This window comes from Pelophylax lessonae, assembly GCF_965119305.1.
Source record: "Pelophylax lessonae genome assembly, chromosome: 1".
In the NCBI taxonomy this organism is placed as follows: Eukaryota; Metazoa; Chordata; class Amphibia; order Anura; family Ranidae; genus Pelophylax; species Pelophylax lessonae.
This window is the reverse complement of record NC_138768.1, coordinates 460,155,305-460,173,914: the sequence shown is the minus strand read 5'-3', so window position 1 is coordinate 460,173,914 and position 18,610 is coordinate 460,155,305. Positions and strand designations below refer to the sequence as shown.

General features: G+C 41.9%; 1 protein-coding gene across 1 annotated transcript in view; it reads right to left on the bottom strand.

The window, feature by feature from the left end:
- Positions 1 to 18,610, bottom strand: part of JAK3 (Janus kinase 3) — a 184,719-nt gene that overhangs the window by 108,235 nt on the left and 57,874 nt on the right. The window contains exon 6 of the mRNA XM_082267037.1: positions 17,797 to 18,082. Within this exon, the coding sequence (XP_082123163.1) occupies positions 17,797 to 18,082 (286 nt within the window). The remainder of the gene's footprint in view (positions 1 to 17,796; positions 18,083 to 18,610) is intronic.

The following is an 18,610-nucleotide window of genomic DNA, read 5'->3' as shown; positions in this document are numbered from 1 at the left end:
TTTGACGCTCTCCTCATATTTCTGAAATTTAAGATCTTGCCCTAGAAAGGTCTTTATTGAATAGCGGAACAAAAGAACAACAGTATCGCACGGGTGTATCTCACAGTCAAATATGCAAACTATGCCGCAATTTAATGTTTTTTACACCAAAAGGGTGTGTATTGAATAGCGGAATAGGATAAAAAACTGTGTATCTCACACGTACAAACACAGACTAGGCCCGATTAAATTTTTTCCTACCCTAAAGGGAGGATGAGGAAGAGGAGTATGGAACAGGCAGCACCCTCAAATCTTCAGAAGTATGAGATGAACCCCAAAAACTTGGAAAGGTGGATCTCACACGTACCGACACAGACTATTCCGCAATTTAATTGAGCCACAAAGGTTTTTATTGAATAGCGGAATAGGAAATATGATCAAAAAAAAGTGTATGTTTTTCACACGTACAGAAGCACACTAGGCCCCAATTACTATTGTTTGTACACCTAAAAGGATGGATGATGAGGAGGAGGAGGAGGAGGAGTATAGAACAGGCAGCACCCTCAAAGCTTCAGAAGTATGAGATGAACCCCAAAAACTTGGAAAGGTGGATCTCACACGTACAGACACAGACTATTCCGCAATTTAATTGAGCCCCAAAGGTTTTTATTGAATAGCGGAATAGGAAATATGATCAAAAAAAAGTGTATGTTTTTCACACGTACAGAAGCACACTAGGCCCCAATTACTATTGTTTGTACACCTAAAAGGATGGATGAGGAGGAGGAGGAGGAGGAGTATAGAACAGGCAGCACCCTCAAAGCTTCAGAAGTATGATATGAACCCCAAAAACTTGGAAAGGTGAATCTCACACGTACCGACACAGACTATTCCGCAATTTAATTGAGCCCCAAAGGTTTTTATTGAATAGCGGAATAGGAAATATGATCAAAAAAAAGTGTATGTTTTTCACACATACAGAAGCACACTAGGCCCCAATTACTATTGTTTGTACACCTAAAAGGATGGATGAGGAAGAGGAGGAGGAGGAGTATAGAACAGGCAGCACCCTCAAAGCTTCAGAAGTATGAGATGAACCCCAAAAACTTGGAAAGGTGGATCTCACACGTACAGACACAGACTATTCCGCAATTTAATTGAGCCCCAAAGGTTTTTATTGAATAGCGGAATAGGAAATATGATCAAAAAAAAGTGTATGTTTTTCACACGTACAGAAGCACACTAGGCCCCAATTACTATTGTTTGTACACCTAAAAGGATGGATGAGGAGGAGGAGGAGGAGGAGTATAGAACAGGCAGCACCCTCAAAGCTTCAGAAGTATGAGATGAACCCCAAAAACTTGGAAAGGTGGATCTCACACGTACCGACACAGACCATTCCGCAATTTAATTGAGCCCCAAAGGTTTTTATTGAATAGCGGAATAGGAAATATGATCAAAAAAAAGTGTATGTTTTTCACACGTACAGAAGCACACTAGGCCCCAATTACTATTGTTTGTACACCTAAAAGGATGGATGAGGAAGAGGAGGAGGAGGAGTATAGAACAGGCAGCACCCTCAAAGCTTCAGAAGTATGAGATGAACCCCAAAAACTTGGAAAGGTGGATCTCACACGTACCGACACAGACTATTCCGCAATTTAATTGAGCCCCAAAGGTTTTTATTGAATAGCGGAATAGGAAATATGATCAAAAAAAAGTGTATGTTTTTCACACGTACAGAAGCACACTAGGCCCCAATTACTATTGTTTGTACACCTAAAAGGATGGATGAGGAATAGAAGGAGGAGGAGTATAGAACAGGCAGCACCCTCAAAGCTTCAGAAGTATGAGATGAACCCCAAAAACTTGGAAAGGTGGATCTCACACGTACCGACACAGACTATTCCGCAATTTAATTGAGCTCCAAAGGATTTTATTGAATAACGGAATAGGAAATATGATCAAAAAAAGTGTATGTTTTTCACACGTACAGAAGCACACTAGGCCCCAATTACTATTGTTTGTACACCTAAAAGGATGGATGAGGAGGAGGAGGAGGAGTATAGAACAGGCAGCACCCTCAAAGCTTCAGAAGTATGAGATTGTGTTCACTGTACCCCACAAAGATTGTGTTCACTGTACCCCACAAAGATTGTGTTCACTGTACCCCACAAAGGTTTTGTTCACTGCACCCCACAAAGATTGTGTTCACTGTACCCCACAAAGGTTTTGTTCACTGCACCCCACAAAGATTGTGTTCACTGTACCCCACAAAGATTGTGTTCACTGCACCCCAAAAGGATTGTCTTCTCTGCACCCCACAAAGATTGTGTTCACTGTACCCCACAAAGGTTTTGTTCACTGCACCCCACAAAGATTGTGTTCACTGTACCCCACAAAGATTTTGTTCACTGCACCCCACAAAGATTGTGTTCACCTTACCCCACAAAGGTTTTGTTCACTGCACCCCACAAAGATTGTGTTCACTGTACCCCAAAAAGATTGTGTTCACTGTACCCCACAAAGGTTTTGTTCACTGCACCCCACAAAGATTTTGTTCACTGTACCCCACAAAGGTTGTGTTCACTGCACCCCACAAAGGTTTTGTTCACTGCACCCCACAAAGATTGTGTTCACTGTACCCCACAAAGGTTTTGTTCACTGCACCCCACAAAGATTGTGTTCACTGTACCCCACAAAGATTGTGTTCACTGCACTCCAAAAGGATTGTCTTCACTGCACCCCACAAAGATTGTGTTCACTGTACCCCACAAAGGTTTTGTTCACTGCACCCCACAAAGATTGTGTTCACTGTACCCCACAAAGGTTTTGTTCACTGCACCCCACAAAGATTGTGTTCACTGTACCCCCCAAAGATTTTGTTCACTGCACCCCACAAGGATTGTCTTCACTGCACCCCACAAGGATTGTCTTCACTGCACCCCACAAAGATTGTGTTCACTGCACCCCACAAAGATTGTGTTCACTGTACCCCACATAGATTTTGTTCACTGCACTCCAAAAGGATTGTCTTCACTGCACCCCACAAAGATTGTGTTCACTGTACCCCACAAAGGTTTTGTTCACTGCACCCCACAAAGATTGTGTTCACTGTACCCCACAAAGGTTTTGTTCACTGCACCCCACAAAGATTGTGTTCACTGTACCCCACAAAGATTGTGTTCACTGTACCCCACAAAGGTTTTGTTCACTGCACCCCACAAAGATTGTGTTCACTGTACCCCACAAAGGTTGTGTTCACTGCACCCCACAAAGGTTTTGTTCACTGCACCCCACAAAGATTGTGTTCACTGCACCCCACAAAGATTGTGTTCACTGTACCCCACAAAGATTTTGTTCACTGCACCCCACAAAGATTGTGTTCACTGTACCCCACAAAGATTGTGTTCACTGCACTCCAAAAGGATTGTCTTCACTGCACCCCACAAAGATTGTGTTCACTGTACCCCACAAAGGTTTTGTTCACTGCACCCCACAAAGATTGTGTTCACTGTACCCCACAAAGGTTTTGTTCACTGCACCCCACAAAGATTGTGTTCACTGTACCCCCCAAAGATTTTGTTCACTGCACCCCACAAGGATTGTCTTCACTGCACCCCACAAGGATTGTCTTCACTGCACCCCACAAAGATTGTGTTCACTGCACCCCACAAAGGTTTTGTTCACTGCACCCCACAAAGATTGTGTTCACTGTACCCCCCCAAAGATTTTGTTCACTGCACCCCACAAGGATTGTCTTCTCTGCACCCCACAAAGATTGTGTTCACTGTACCCCCCAAAGATTTTGTTCACTGCACCCCACAAGGATTGTCTTCACTGCACCCCACAAGGATTGTCTTCACTGCACCCCACAAAGATTGTGTTCACTGTACCCCCACAAAGGTTTTGTTCACTGCACCCCACAAAGATTTTGTTCACTGCACTCCAAAAGGATTGTGTTCACTGCACCCCAAAAAGATTGTGTTCACTGCAGCCCACACACAGAAAAATGGATGTGGATCACTGACACCTGCCTATCTCCTATCCCACACCACACAGCAATATCGATTGTAGTTTGTAGAACACACTTTCCCTAAAATTCAGCAGACTCTGTCCCTAACAGGATTGAGAAGAGATCGTAGATCAGGAGAACTAAGTGCAGACCCCACCCCACACAGCAATATCGATTGTAGTTTGTAGAACACACTGACCCTATAATTCAGCAGACTCTATCCCTAAAATGCCTACAACTCGCCCTGCCTAAACACTCCGACCTGTCCCTCAATTCTATCCGGACACAAATGTTTTTTTCCTGCCTATCTTTCCCTAATCAGCAGCCAGCACGTTGATGTGTGCTCTGTCCCTGATCTAAGCAGCATAATGACGCCGCTGCGGCTGCCTCGAACTTATAAAGACTTGGTCACATGCTTCAGACGGCCAATCACAGCTACTGAGACATTTGCAGGCATGGCTGGGATGGCTTAAGGCACACCAGTTAAACGATTGTTGATTGGCTGTTGAAAGCCCGCCATGAAAAGAGCGCCAAAGCATGCAAAACCCGGAAATAAAACGACCGAACACGGATTTTTACCCGAATATACAGTAAAGTGTCCGTGTTCGGGTAACAAAAATCCAATTATTCGGTACGAACACGAATAATACAGTCCGTGTTCGCTCAACACTAGTCATGTTACTAACCAAAATACTGTCATCTAATTTTTAGGTATGATTAGGTCCTCAGCAGATATAGGCAAAACTTTTCATTTTTTTCATTTTGGATAGAGCAAGAGAGGGTTATAACCTGTGTAATTTTTTTTTATCTCTCACCATCTGTGTCCCATAGCCAAACAGGAATTGAGAGGAAATCCCTGCAAATTAGGGGAATTACTTGGGAACCCCCAGGTCATCAGAACTAGTGCCCCCATTGGAAGATTTCCTCTCTATTACTTTTATGGGGACAACCCAAATTTGGGGATTTTTTTTTCACTTTCACTTTCTATGATAATGGTAAATAGGACAAGTGGTGAATCTCTTTAACGGGGACACAGACAGCAATAAGAATAGATGTTCTAAACCTTCTATCCACTATCCAAAACTAAAAATAATGTTTTGCCTTTAGTTATACTTTAATGCAGCCCTGGACAGATTTATTTTATTCAGTTCAATCCACTGAGTCCCCTGACACATCTGTTTCAAAGTGTACCTCTTGCTAAAAGGAAAGTTGTTAGCAGAAAGTTATGGCCATTGGCAGATTGTCCCTTGCCTGCTGTTCTTGTGAATACTGTAAACATTTGGATTGTCCATCAATTTCTGCCCCAGTGACAATGGTCCCCAGAACATGAAGTAAGTTTAAATCTGCCTAGTGGGGACACAGACAGCAATACAAACGTAACAGAGTTCCTAAAAATTCCCCACTGTACCCTAAACTTTTCACCCTTCAACCAGTTTCACTCATGCCTGCTGGACTACAAATACATTTTGCCATCATTTCAATTTACTTTTCCACTGTACTACTAAGTATAACTACTGTTTATTTGAGTGTGCTAACCTACATTTAGCACTTTTAGTCAATTTAGATTGAGTTTTTCAAAAATGCAATGCAACATTTCCACGATTTATGTCAACGTAAAGGAATGCAGATAAGGCCATATTATGAACTTAAAGCGGAGTTCCGGCCACTAAATTTTTTTTTCAATAAAAATACCCCCGGACAGTCAGGGCTAGTACATTCCACAATGGATAGCCTCTGTACTGTCCCGGGTCGCACTTACCTTTTAGAAGAAATACTTACCTTGAAAATGTCTTCTCCAGTGCTGCCATCTCGGATGTGGGCAGCTGAAGCCAGCACGTCCTCTTCTGCTTCCTCTTCCGTGTCCTCTTCTCCCAGAATGCGCCTGCACCAGCCCCGCTCGTCATTTCCAGTGCGGGCGCGTCATCTTTCCACAGCTTCTGGGCATGCCCAGAAGCTGTTTAGCAGGGAATGAGACGCCGCACCGGAAGTGACGAGCGGGGCCGGTGTAGGCGCATTGATTCCTGGGAGCGATGACGTTCAGCCACAGAGGGAGGGAGTGGAAGAAAGGTGAGTATATTTTTCTGCAATAACAAGGTAAGTAAAAAAAATAAAAAAATCGTAACTATCCATTTCTTTTTCAGGTGACCAAAAGCAAGAGGATGGCCCAAAATGGATTATGTCGATTTTGTGGCCGGAACTACGCTTTAAAAGAAGGGGGGAAACCATGTCATTGTATGAATGGAGATATTTTCAGCTAAAATATTTTGTAGGATCCTTGCCACAACCCATCAGGTCCGAGAAGGACTTGAACCTGGTGGAAAAATTATGTAACCCACAAACAAAAATAAAACACAGTATATCTCAGATATTTAAAATGCTTACTGGGATGAAGGGTCTGAAAAAGCCTCCATTCATAGAATCATGGGAAAAAGAGATAGAATCACAATTAACCAGTTCTGGACCGGAAGATTTTCCCCCCTTAACCTTCCTGGCGGTAACCCAGAGCGTGACTCGGGGTGGATTTTTCATACCAGGATCGGTAACCCCGAGTCACGCTCGGGGTGGATGTGCAGAGAGCGCAGCGGTGTTCTCTTACCTTCTCCTGGCGATCCAGCGATGATCTCTCATTGCTGTGACCGCCAGCCGAGATCCCCGCCGCTCTCCGTCGGTCTTCGTCGGTCTCCGTCGGTCTGATGACTTCCAAGTTCCGTTCCCTGCAGCAGCAATGCTGCATGGGAGCGGAACTAGGGAGGGAAATTTAAAAAAAAAAAAAAAACGTTGCACAAAACACAAACACATTACACATATATATATGCATATATATATATATATATATATATATATATATATATATATGTATATATATATATATATATATATATATATATATGTGTGTATATATATATATATATATATATATATATATATATATATATATATATGCACACACACACACATATATATATATATATATATACCTATATACACACATATATATATATAAATATATATATAAAATTATATTATTGATTCGATTATAATTCATGCGTTATATATATATATATATACACACACACATATATATATATATATATATATATATATATATATATACACACATATATATATAATATATAACGCATGAATTATAATCTAATCAATAATATAATTTTATTATATATATATTATATATTATATTATAAAATTATATTATTGATTCGATTATAACTTATGCGTTTGTGTTTCAAATTTATCACATCTGGGATGTCTTGTTTTGGTCAGGTTTAAGTCAGTAATTACTAAGAATTGTAGGCCTATAATACATAACGCCAAATTTCCATGAAAAGAATTGTACCGCTTTTGGTACAGAATTCCTGACAAAATCATACCGCCAGGGAGGTTAAGGACCAGGCCATATTTTGAGATTCGACACTGCGTTACTTTAATGGACAATTGCGTGGTCGTGCAAAGCTATACCCAAATAAAACTGATGTCCTTTTTCCCCCACAAATAGAGCTTTCGTTTGGTGGTATTAGATCACCTCTGCGATTTTTATTTTTTTTTGCGCTATAATTATAAAAAAAAAGCGACAATTCTGAAAAAAAAAACAATATTTTTCACATTTTTTAGGCCAATTTGTTTTCTGCTACATATTTTTGGTTAAAAAAAATAAGCGTGTTTTGATTGGTTTGCGCAAAAGTTATCACGTCTACTAACTACGGGAAGGATTTATGTCATTTTTATTTTATTTTATTTTTTTTTTACTAGTAATGGTGGCGATCTGCTATTTTTTTGCAGGACTGCGACATTCTGGCAGACAGATCAGACCCCTAACTGACATTTTTTGACACTTTTGGGGGTACCAGTGACATTACTACAGTAATCAGTGCTAAAAATATGCACTGTTACTGTAATAATGACACTGGCAGGGAAGGGGTTAACACTGTGGGTGATCAATGGGTTAAATGTGAGCCTAGGGGAGTGATTCTAACTGTATTGGGGTAGGGCTTATAGAATGACCATAGAGACCTGTGATCCTATATAGAAGAATCACAGGAGCTCTGTGATCATTCCAGAAGAAGAACGGTCAGCTGAGTTTACAACTCTTCTCTCTCAGCGGGGAGCGATCGCAGGTGTCAGGCGGCGCTCACCCCCTTGTTGCCGGCATGTCCTACGTTGGTTTGCGCAGGAGGGCCAGCCTGCCACAATATATATGTGGTGGGCAGTCCGGAACCGGTTAAAAGAGCAAGAAATAAACACAATACTGAGAGCTTTATACAACTCTGCGTCCGACGTAAACACCATCGAAATTAGGCCTCTTTCACACGGGCGTTCCGTATGTCCGTATATCACCCCATCCGTATGCGGGTGATATACGGACATAATGCATGTCAATGGGATTGCGGATGTCAGTGGATGACCATCCGCTGACATCCGATTTGCGTCCTTTCAGTTCTGTTCCGTTTTTTGGAACGGAACAGAACCCTATTTTTCTTCCATTTAAAAAACGTAAAGGACGCAAAATCGGATGTCAGCGGTGTCATCCGCTGAAATCTGCAATCCCATAGACAAACGTATGGGATGATATGCGGACATACGGACCGGATGACACAAGTGTCATCTGTGTCCGTAAAAAAAAAAAAAAAAGAGCCGGAGCGAATCGAAATACGGTCCGCTCCGTGTGAAAGAGGCCTTAATGTTTATCAAGATGGTATATAACGCTGGTAAAAGTAACAAAAATACCAACCAGACAAATCTCCACTCAGTTGGAGGGGATGCGGCATGCAGGGCACGATGTTCCACATTTGGTGGGACTGCCCCAAGATTCGTGACTGCTTGCTGAAGGTACAACAAAGTATTGGGGAGATCACAGGGATGGATATCATCGATGACCCATGGGTCTGCTTATTCCACAAAACCAATAAAACAAAAAAGTATTATAATAGTACCAAACTTAATAAATGCAGCAAAGGGGGAAATTCCAAAAAAAAATGGCAAGAACCAGAAAGCCCTACACTAAGACTGGCTTAAAATAATTGAATATATATATATATATATATATATATATATATATATATATATATAATATGGAGTACCTAGGCAGCAGAAGAAGATCAGACAGAAGGTTTTTCAAATAAGTGGGCAGACTTTAAAAAGTCCAGCAAATACTTATAAATTTGGGTAGAGTAGAGGAGGAAGAGAGGAAGTAGTCAAATGGAATAGAAGAGGAGGATGTACAACAGTGGAATAGATGAGTAATAGATGAGGGGAAGGGAATGAGGGAGGGTACGTGGAGGGAGGGGTTAAGTATTCAATGTTTCATTAAAACTTTCGTTTCTTTGAAACTGGTTTTTGTATATATATATTACATTGAAAATGTATAAAAAAAAACATAAACAAATGCAACATGTGGTTAGTGCATGTATTCCGGTGGAAACTAGACCTCAAAGAGTGTACTGCTCATCAAGCCAGCAATTACTAAGTAGTACCTTGCTGCATCTTGATAACCTCCAGAAAATTATACTTGGCTCCCAAGTGTCCCTCATTTGGGGGGCAGTTCCTCTTCTGAGACCAAATCTCCGTGCCACTAGTTCAGCCTCATGAAAATAAAAATATAGTAGCGCTCAAGTTAACTTTCACATAAGAGAGCGGTAAAAGCATAAAATATTATGTTATATATATATATATATATATATATATATATAATATCTATATATAGACTAATATATATGTAGTCCATAGGTCAGTGGGTAGATAAGTCCACGAAGGGAGATGTATGGGCTTCAGATGGATGTAAACAATAACATGCAGCATGGGCAGGCTCTTCACAGGAGTGAAGTGAACTCTATCTTTCCTTGTCACTTGTTTAGCCTCAGTTGCCCCTCTTTTGGTCTGATGTATACACCTCTATACAAAATGTGCTTTTTTTTTTTTTTACCCCCGTCCAGGGGTTGTTTTTTAACTTCAAATATTCATTTACCACTTGTCACTTTTTTCCATTTTTGTATATTAAAGATGATATTTTTTAAAACTTTTTGATACTGTTTTTCCTTAATTTAATATATATATTACATGCTGCCTTAAAACCCGTTGGGGGTTGATGCCTTTGGTATTCTTTTCTTCCCAGCTTCCCTGGTTGAGCAGCCTCTCCCCAGTCAGTGTACCTTATCTAGTATCTATTTTTGGTGGTTAAACACCGTTCTTTGCCCCCACCTTGGTAACACTGCGGAGTAGTATTTTATGAGCTGTGGATCACTTTTTTGCCAGTCTATGACACTGTAATTATTTCAATATCATTACTCAAGTTGTTTGTTGCACTGTATCTGCATATCTGTAACATACTGTTATTATTGGATCTGTGACTCTAACCTTCCCAATTCTATGTATCTGTAGTATATCCATCTATGCAGATACTCTCTCCCTCTGGAGATTTTGAAATAAGTTGGCAAGCATGAGCCTATACCAAGGTGAGAAATGGGCGGACCTTATGTCGGAGTATGAGACGGACTTCGAACAAAAGGATCAGGTAGAGACCCAAATCTCATCCCTATTTCAAAAACTATATCAAGTGTTAGAGAAAAAAATCAGCCATACATTGGCACACTAAATCTTTCGATCGTTACACTAGAGAATCGTTAAATCCTCTAGGGCTACGTATTCAAATTTTTCCAAATTTGGATAAAATTGGTGATGAATTCAAAGCAGCTTGGGAAGAGAATTTACAAAATTGTTCTAAAAACATGATGGCCCTCTTAACAAAAGAATATGAACAACAGACCGTCTCTCTAGATGCCGAAATTAAGAATCTCGAATTAGCCCTTATCCCGTTTGCCAAACACACTTTATATTCAAGCCTCCAGAGGAAACTACAAGACAACCTTGCCCTATACAACAAAAATATTTTACAAAAAAAGGAACAAAAATTCTGGCGGGATAAAACAGCTTTCTCAGCTGGGAAAGCCTACAGATGGAACAATCCAGTTGGCTCTGTCCCAAAGCAATCCCAAATATATAAAGAGTCTTACTATCACAATAACCAGACAAACCAATCTACCAATAGAGGTGTGAATGGCAGGCAACCTATCCGCGAATCCTCTACCAGAGGTCGCGGTAAACATAAAAGAACAAGGAACTTAAGGGGTTCCTTTGAACAGGATGTAAAGAAACGCACAGTAGAGACCGATTCGGATTATGCGTATACAGTACAACCCACCCAACCACCATCCAATCATCCCCCCTCATCTACTATCACACCGTCTTTAGAATTAGAGTCTTCATTATCAGACACATCTAGCAATACGAGCCAGTCATCGCTCCCCACAGGGGCCCACGGGCCTTTAAACTCCCTACGGGGGACCGGCCCCCCACAAAAAGGCAGGGGAGGAAGGGGTATATTGCCTCACCTGATTCGCACATAGACAATGCACTCAATGTGGTGAATCTTTCCTCGTACGCCCTGACCCCTACAGAGATACAGGTGCTATCTAGAGGCCTAAGCTTCTGTCCTGAACAAAACTTCGATTCCTTCAAAGTTATTACTGACTTACATCTATTTGCTCGTCGGCTGCTTCTTAGATGTATGTATGACAAATCAAACACCAATGTTGATACCTCAGATTGGTCCAAATACAGCATGCGAGAGTTTAAGGCCCTACGGGATCTAACCCTGCTGTACGAAGAGAACAATACACTTGATCTCATTGATCGTATAGATCTAGAGGAACTTTTAGACAATGTTGAGACAGAGGTTTCCCCCACACCACATCTCTTTAAAAAACCTTCCACCAAATTTTCTCCATTAAACACGAATCCCAATATTGCTATCTTCCTACAGCAGGTTGTAAGGGATATAGCCAAACTGGAGAAGACAGCCAAAAAGACCCTTAAGAAATGTCCCACACCTTCCAATCTATCAAACTCTGAACACTTAGCATTAAAAAATCTACAAAAAAATAACAACATCGTAATTAAACCCTCAGACAAGGGTGGCAATGTTGTTTTAATGGACATCACAGGCTACAAAGACATGTGCTTTAAAAAAGTGGGCAACCCAGAGTGGTGCAGACAGATATCTGCCAGTATGGTGGTCCGCTTCAATGAAAAATTCAATACCTTCAATGATCAGACCCTTGCGGCAGGGATCATTACCCAAGACTTGTACGACTATATCAAAACTAAATATCCCCGCACACTGACCTTTTATAGCCTTTCCGAAAATTCATAAGGACCCTACAAACCCTACCGGACACCCCATCATCTCCGGAAATGGCAGTATTGCTGAAAACCTAAGCAGAGTCATTGACTCACACCTTCAACCGCATGTACAGGCATTGCCCTCATACGTCAAAGATACAATTCATTTTTTACAAACCATAGAGGAACTCACCATCTCAGATCGAGCCCTCTTGGTTACTCTGGATGTTGGGGCACTCTACAGCAGTATACCACACCCTAAAGGTTTAGCAGCAATAAGGCGCATCTTATGTCAACACTCTATACATAACAAACCCTTTAACGATTTTATCGTAAACGGTTTGGATTACATCCTGCATCACAATTATTTTTTGTTTGACGGTTCCCACTACCTCCAGGTACAGGGCGTGGCGATGGGGACATGTTGTGCCCCATCGTACGCCAACCTGTACCTGGGGGAGTGGGAACGTATCCTCCTCTCAGGCGAGGACCTCGTCGAGTACACTGGCCAGGTTTCAACCTGGCTAAGGTACATCGACGATGTTTTTATCGTCTGGGAAGGTTCGGAAACGGCTTTGTTGTCCTTTGTAGAATTGATGAACAATAATGATTTAAATCTCAAGTTTACCTTAAACTATGACAAGAACATCATTAACTTCCTCGATGTACAGATTGGACGTACCTCCCAGGGCCGCCTCTCTAGTACACTTTACAGAAAAAGCACAGCAGGCAACACTCTGTTGCATGCAGATAGTTTTCATCCCGTCCCTCTAAAAAACTTGATTCCATTTGGACAGTACCTGTGCCTACGCAGGAACTGTTCCAGTGATGAGTCGTTTAGAAGGGAGGCCGCACTTCTCCAACACAGACTGTTAAAAAGAGGGTACAGCCGTACATGTCTTAAAAGAGCATACAATAAAGCTTTACTAAAAACTAGACAAGAACTTCTCTTTGGTCCTAAAAAGCCATCAAATCCCATTACTTCTGATCGAAATACTTCTCGCATTATTCTTCGCTACTCACGCCAGCACTCTGCCATGCGCAACATCATTAATCAACACTGGTCTATTTTGACCGATGATCCGAAAATCCAGAAATTTGTGCCCCCTACACCGGCCGTCACATTCAAACGCGCAAACTCACTCAAAGACAAGCTTACATGCAGCGAATTTCGCGACAACAACAAAAAACACCACCACGGGCACTTTTCCATGTGGGCACTGTTCTCATTGTCCATATATAGAGAAGCGCAAAACATTCAAACTCCCCAACGGGGAAACCTTTATTCCCAAACATTTTGTCAATTGCCAGACGAAGGGGGTTGTGTATATTTTCCAATGTGAATGTGGGTCATTCTACATTGGGAAGACCAAACAAGAATTCTGGAAGAGATTTTCAAAACATGTTTATAGCATGGAAATCTGTAATCTATATTTACCGTTGGGCAGACATGCGGCAGTAGCACATCATCGAATAATGCCAAAAGTTACCTGTGCGGCCCTGGAACGGGTTCATATTCCAGACCGCGGGGGCAACTGGAATAGAATCCTATTGCAGTTGGAACAGAAATGGATATACAAATTGAATGCGACTGTAGCCCCCGGCTTAAATTAATCCATTTCATTTGTCCCCTTTCTTAAGGGGTTCACCTCCGGCAAAAGCCAATAAAAAATCTCCCTTAGGTTACACCAGCATATCTGCATGTTGTTCAATGCTTTACCTGTGTCCCCCTTTCTCCTCCTTTGTTTCTTGCTACCTCTGTTATCATTGATATTTATTTCTCATCTGTTATATGAATGTTTTGTTCCCTGTGGTCAATGAGGATTCCTATGGTCTCCCTGGGTACCTTATTGAACCCCAGGGTTATGCTCAACTGATCACCCTTTGAACTGTAACAATATGTATATTACAAATACTGTACATGTGTCATTGTTTTGGCATTTATGTTTTCCATGGCTCTGTTTTCAGTACTTTTAACCAATAATGTTGTGTATTATACCAATTTCTATGCCCTTTTTGTTGGCAGAAAAAAACTTTCCATTCATGGTTATATCGTTATAATTGCTACTTATGGTTTCCCTGTGGAGGTTTAGGCTTCTTTCCTCCACCAGGTCTTCCTCCGTTGTCCCATGGCACGGACTGTGGCGTCACAGGTCTCCCAGCATGGTGAGAAGATTCGGCCACTCCATGACCGTCTCTCTGCCTCCACTTCTTGACTTCGGCCACTAGGGGGAGCATCCCCATGCTGGCGCCATTCCGGATCCCTGTCTGCCGGCCCCCTCTGCTGCGCGTGCACGGGTGTCTCTCCCGCTCATGCGCACTGGACAGGGCGGGTTGGCATGGTGACGGCTGACGCCGGCGGGAGGCTTTCGCTTCCTCTTCCGGAACGCTGAAGGAGTCACCCGGTCGGCGAGGCGGACAACACTGGCCTGGAAATGCAGGGCACCTGCGGTTAATCACGCATACAGGTACTTAAGCAACCAGGATTGCGTAGGCACAAGGATCCTCCTCTCTGGTAATACAACATTACTTGCAGGCGCTGCTTGAACGGACATGGGTGAGTGTGGAGTACTGGGCTTTGTGCAGGTTTTATTTCAATGCTTCTTCTTTTAATACATCTTCCCCATTATTCTTTCTTGTGGTGTCTCTCCAGCCTCAGATCTTACTATGGCTTTTACTCTGTGTTGTACACTGATCTTGGTGTTTGGTTTTTGCATGGTCTCTATCCAACACACACCGTTGTATCTGGGTTCTTTTTCCCATGTCACTGTTTCGTGGTCCATCCGCCCTCTCTCCTCTGAGTTGTCTGGTTTCTCCACACCTAGTTTCTGCGGATCTCGGCGTCTGTTCTCCCTTGCCCCCTCCCCCCCCCCACTCTTCTTTTCTTGTGTCCCTTCAGTCTTGCTCACTGCCCTGTTTCCCCTCGCTATCCCAGCCTGGCAAATTCAGATGTCAATACGGCTAAATAGGGTCATTGCAATATATATATATATATATATATATATATATATATATATATATATATATATATATATGTATCTTTTATTAGGTGCCTTTTGCCCTTCCATGGCGGCCTTTTACTGGTGACTCCTTGTAGGCCTGTACGCCCACTCCGTCCTGCATGGTGTAAGAGGCTATGCCTCCTAAACGTTTGAGGACCCTTCATTTAACCAACATGCTCCTTGGCTTCCAGCCGTCCATTGCTCCAATGGTAAACTTTACTACAAAGATGTTCTCAACAAGTATTGTTATTGTTTGATATGAATATGTCATTATAATGATGATATGTTTCCTTTAGATATCACAATCCCCTTGAAGAAGACCATCAGTAAGTTGAAACACGTCGGGGTTTCCGCCCCCCCACCACTTAGTGTTTGGGGTGCTTTTTGTATTTATTGTGATTATCATTTTGCAATGTCATTTACCTTTGTATTTGTATCAGCTACCAGGAGCTCATAATATACTCCCCATCCAGGGGTTGTTTTTTAACTTCGAATATTAATTTACCACTTGTCACTTTTTTCCATTTTTGTATATTAAAGATGATATTTTTTTTAAACTTTTTGATACTTTTTTTCCTTAATTTAATATATATATATATTACATGCTGCCTTAAAACCCGTTGGGGGTTGATGCCTTTGGTATCCTTTTCTTCCCAGTTTCCCTGGGTGAGCAGCCTCTCCCCAGTCAGTGTACCTTATCTAGTATTTTTTTTTTTTACTACCAAAAGTGTTATGCTGCCCTAAACTTTTTATCCAATGTCTATAATACTGCAATTGTTATTTTAAAAAAGCCAATATAATGAAAAAAGGAGATTAAGAAAGCATTTGTGTGGTTTAACTAAACCAAAAAACATAAAATAAATCCTAAAACCAAATCACCATTGCTGCTGTTCAAAAAAAATAAGTGGCCAAACGCGTCAACTTAGATTCCTGTTCCTCAGTGGCATCACGTCTGGCTAGCGATGGAACGCTAGGTTTGCGTTCCATGCCCGCCTCACGGCACGGACTGAGTGAATGACTGCCCTGCTGTTTTAGACCCCGTTCACACTGGGGCGACACTACTTGCCGGGGCGACCTCACAGGTCGCGGTGCGCAGCTCGCACCGCGACCTCGGAGCGGCCGGCACGGACTTCATATCATTGAAGTCAATGCAGGTCGCTCCAGGTCGCCCCAAAGAAGCTCCGGACCCTTTTTCTAAGTCGGAGCGACTTGTGTCGCTCCTATTAGAAGGGGTCCACAGCTACTCTATGGCAGGCGACCTACGGCAACCTGTGTGAACGGGGTCTCAGGCTTTACCCAATGCGATACTTTGTCTGCAACACTGTACGTGTAATTTTAATGATTTTTACTGATAAACAAGGCTATATTACACTATTGGGATTCTCTCTTCTCCATTTATGAGTGCCAAGCCACAAGATATATGAGATGTGACATCCTCCCACTTACCATAAACAGCCAAATAGACCCATATGCAATGTTGCTAAGGGGTCCACATCTTCTGGTAAATGCAAGCACAAGACGGTGAAAAGCACAGTTCACTGCATGAGTTTGAAGTTGTGAGGCACCTCAGCACCTTTTCTGGATCAACATTGAAATTTGTTTTGGACTTTTGCTGAGCACTTGCTTGTAACAACCATTTGTATTGAAGTTTCCCCTTTCGCATTTGTCATTCATTTTAGTTAATTTGCACTGTTTTTCGCTGTGATCTAGGATGGATTATATTTGTGTGGTTTAGCCAATTATTTTCTGCACATTAGAGCTTTGTGGCTAGTGTAAGCAGGGCCGTGGCAGGGACAAGTCCTTTGCCTACATACAGTATTGTGTGCTAAAAGGTATCCCTCATTATCATTTCAGAAAGTTGGGAGGTATGCTTGTATGTATATATCTACAAACATTGTTACTTGATTTGGTAAGCAAATTGATCTATTCATTTTTTACCAATACATCAATATCAGTAAAAGTGTTGAAGGCCTCTTGAACCTCCTTTAGGGAAAGGGAGCCTTAACTGCTGGAAGCATGGCGTCACTGTGGGTGTGAACCTAAAAGAGAAGTTAAGTAGCTCCCTTGGGATTGGCTACAAAGACCTGAGGTGACTGGGTGGAGCCTGACTCTAGGAAAAGGCTATGCTGGGGCACATCCAACTGCTCTGAGGAGATTCAGCAGTTACAAGAGTTGGCCACCCCCGCCCGTTGTGATGTTTTGTCACAGCTTTATTGGCGGTTTTGACCTTGCCAGCAATTGATGTTGCTTTATGGGCTATGCCCTCAAGTTAAATTCTGGGGTCAGTCTAATGTCTGTCTGGCACTGATGGTAAGGACAGGCCTCTTAGACTATGTAAGTTTATGTTTTATGGGTGCTCACAGTATAACCGTGACTGGCACTGTTGTTTGGTCTATTTGGAAAGTTGTTACTTTTGCAAAGTTCAAATAAAGCTGTAGCCTTGCCCTATTTCCAACTTAATCAGCTTCTGTGCCTTTTTGGGGGGGTAAGGTATTGGTTTATTAGCTTATGCTAAGTTCTCAGCACTCATGTAAGAGATGGATAACCTGATGTGGGTAAACATATACCAACTTTATATGGTCACTTTTTTCTCATGCACATGCTTACCTCACTTTCAACCTCTTTCCAGATAATGCCAGCACTCCCGGATACCCTAAGAAGCAGGTCTTTACTGTCTTTCTGTGTGCTTTTAACTTCAAATGTCTCAGTCTGAAAGTCTTGGTCCAGTTTCTCTAAATCCATAAGATACTTGATTTTTATGAGGGGAACAGTAAGCGTACTAGCGCGGATCTTCCTCAAAGAGTTCTGAACCCTCCTTCGCAGTCTTTTACGGGAAAAGAAGTTCAAATTCACAATACTTTGTCGTAGACTTTGTGGGACACAGTGTTTATAGCTGTATGGAGAAAGGAGGACAATTTAGTTATTACTATGAGGTATGGATGTTATTATACAGAAATCTAAGAAAACATTTTTTATTTTAGTTTTGGATTGAGAAGGGCAGTGTTAACCTACCTGTATGGTTTTGATTGCTGTCTGTGTCCATGCCATGGAGATTTACTCTGTGTCACCAGAAAAAGAATTGAGGGGTAATCTTCCAGTGGGGGCGCTTGTATTTGTGACAATTGTCTAACCACTAATTTCAGAATGATATACAAACAGGGTTGCTGCTACTCTGTCTGTATAAACAGCACGCTAACAGTTTTCCTAAGCACCCCTTAAAACATTTTGAAATTCCCTTTTAGGCATCATTCATACGGGTGTACTTAGGCGTACACCCATGTTAAGGACCATGTTTGCCCATACATAGGTGCGCAAGTGTTCTGTGCATCTGCATGCAAGCAGTCCTTTTCATGTCTGGCAGGGCAACCAGACTGATGGGAGACATCTAGAAGGAGCTCAGCTATAAAGAAAGATTAGAGGA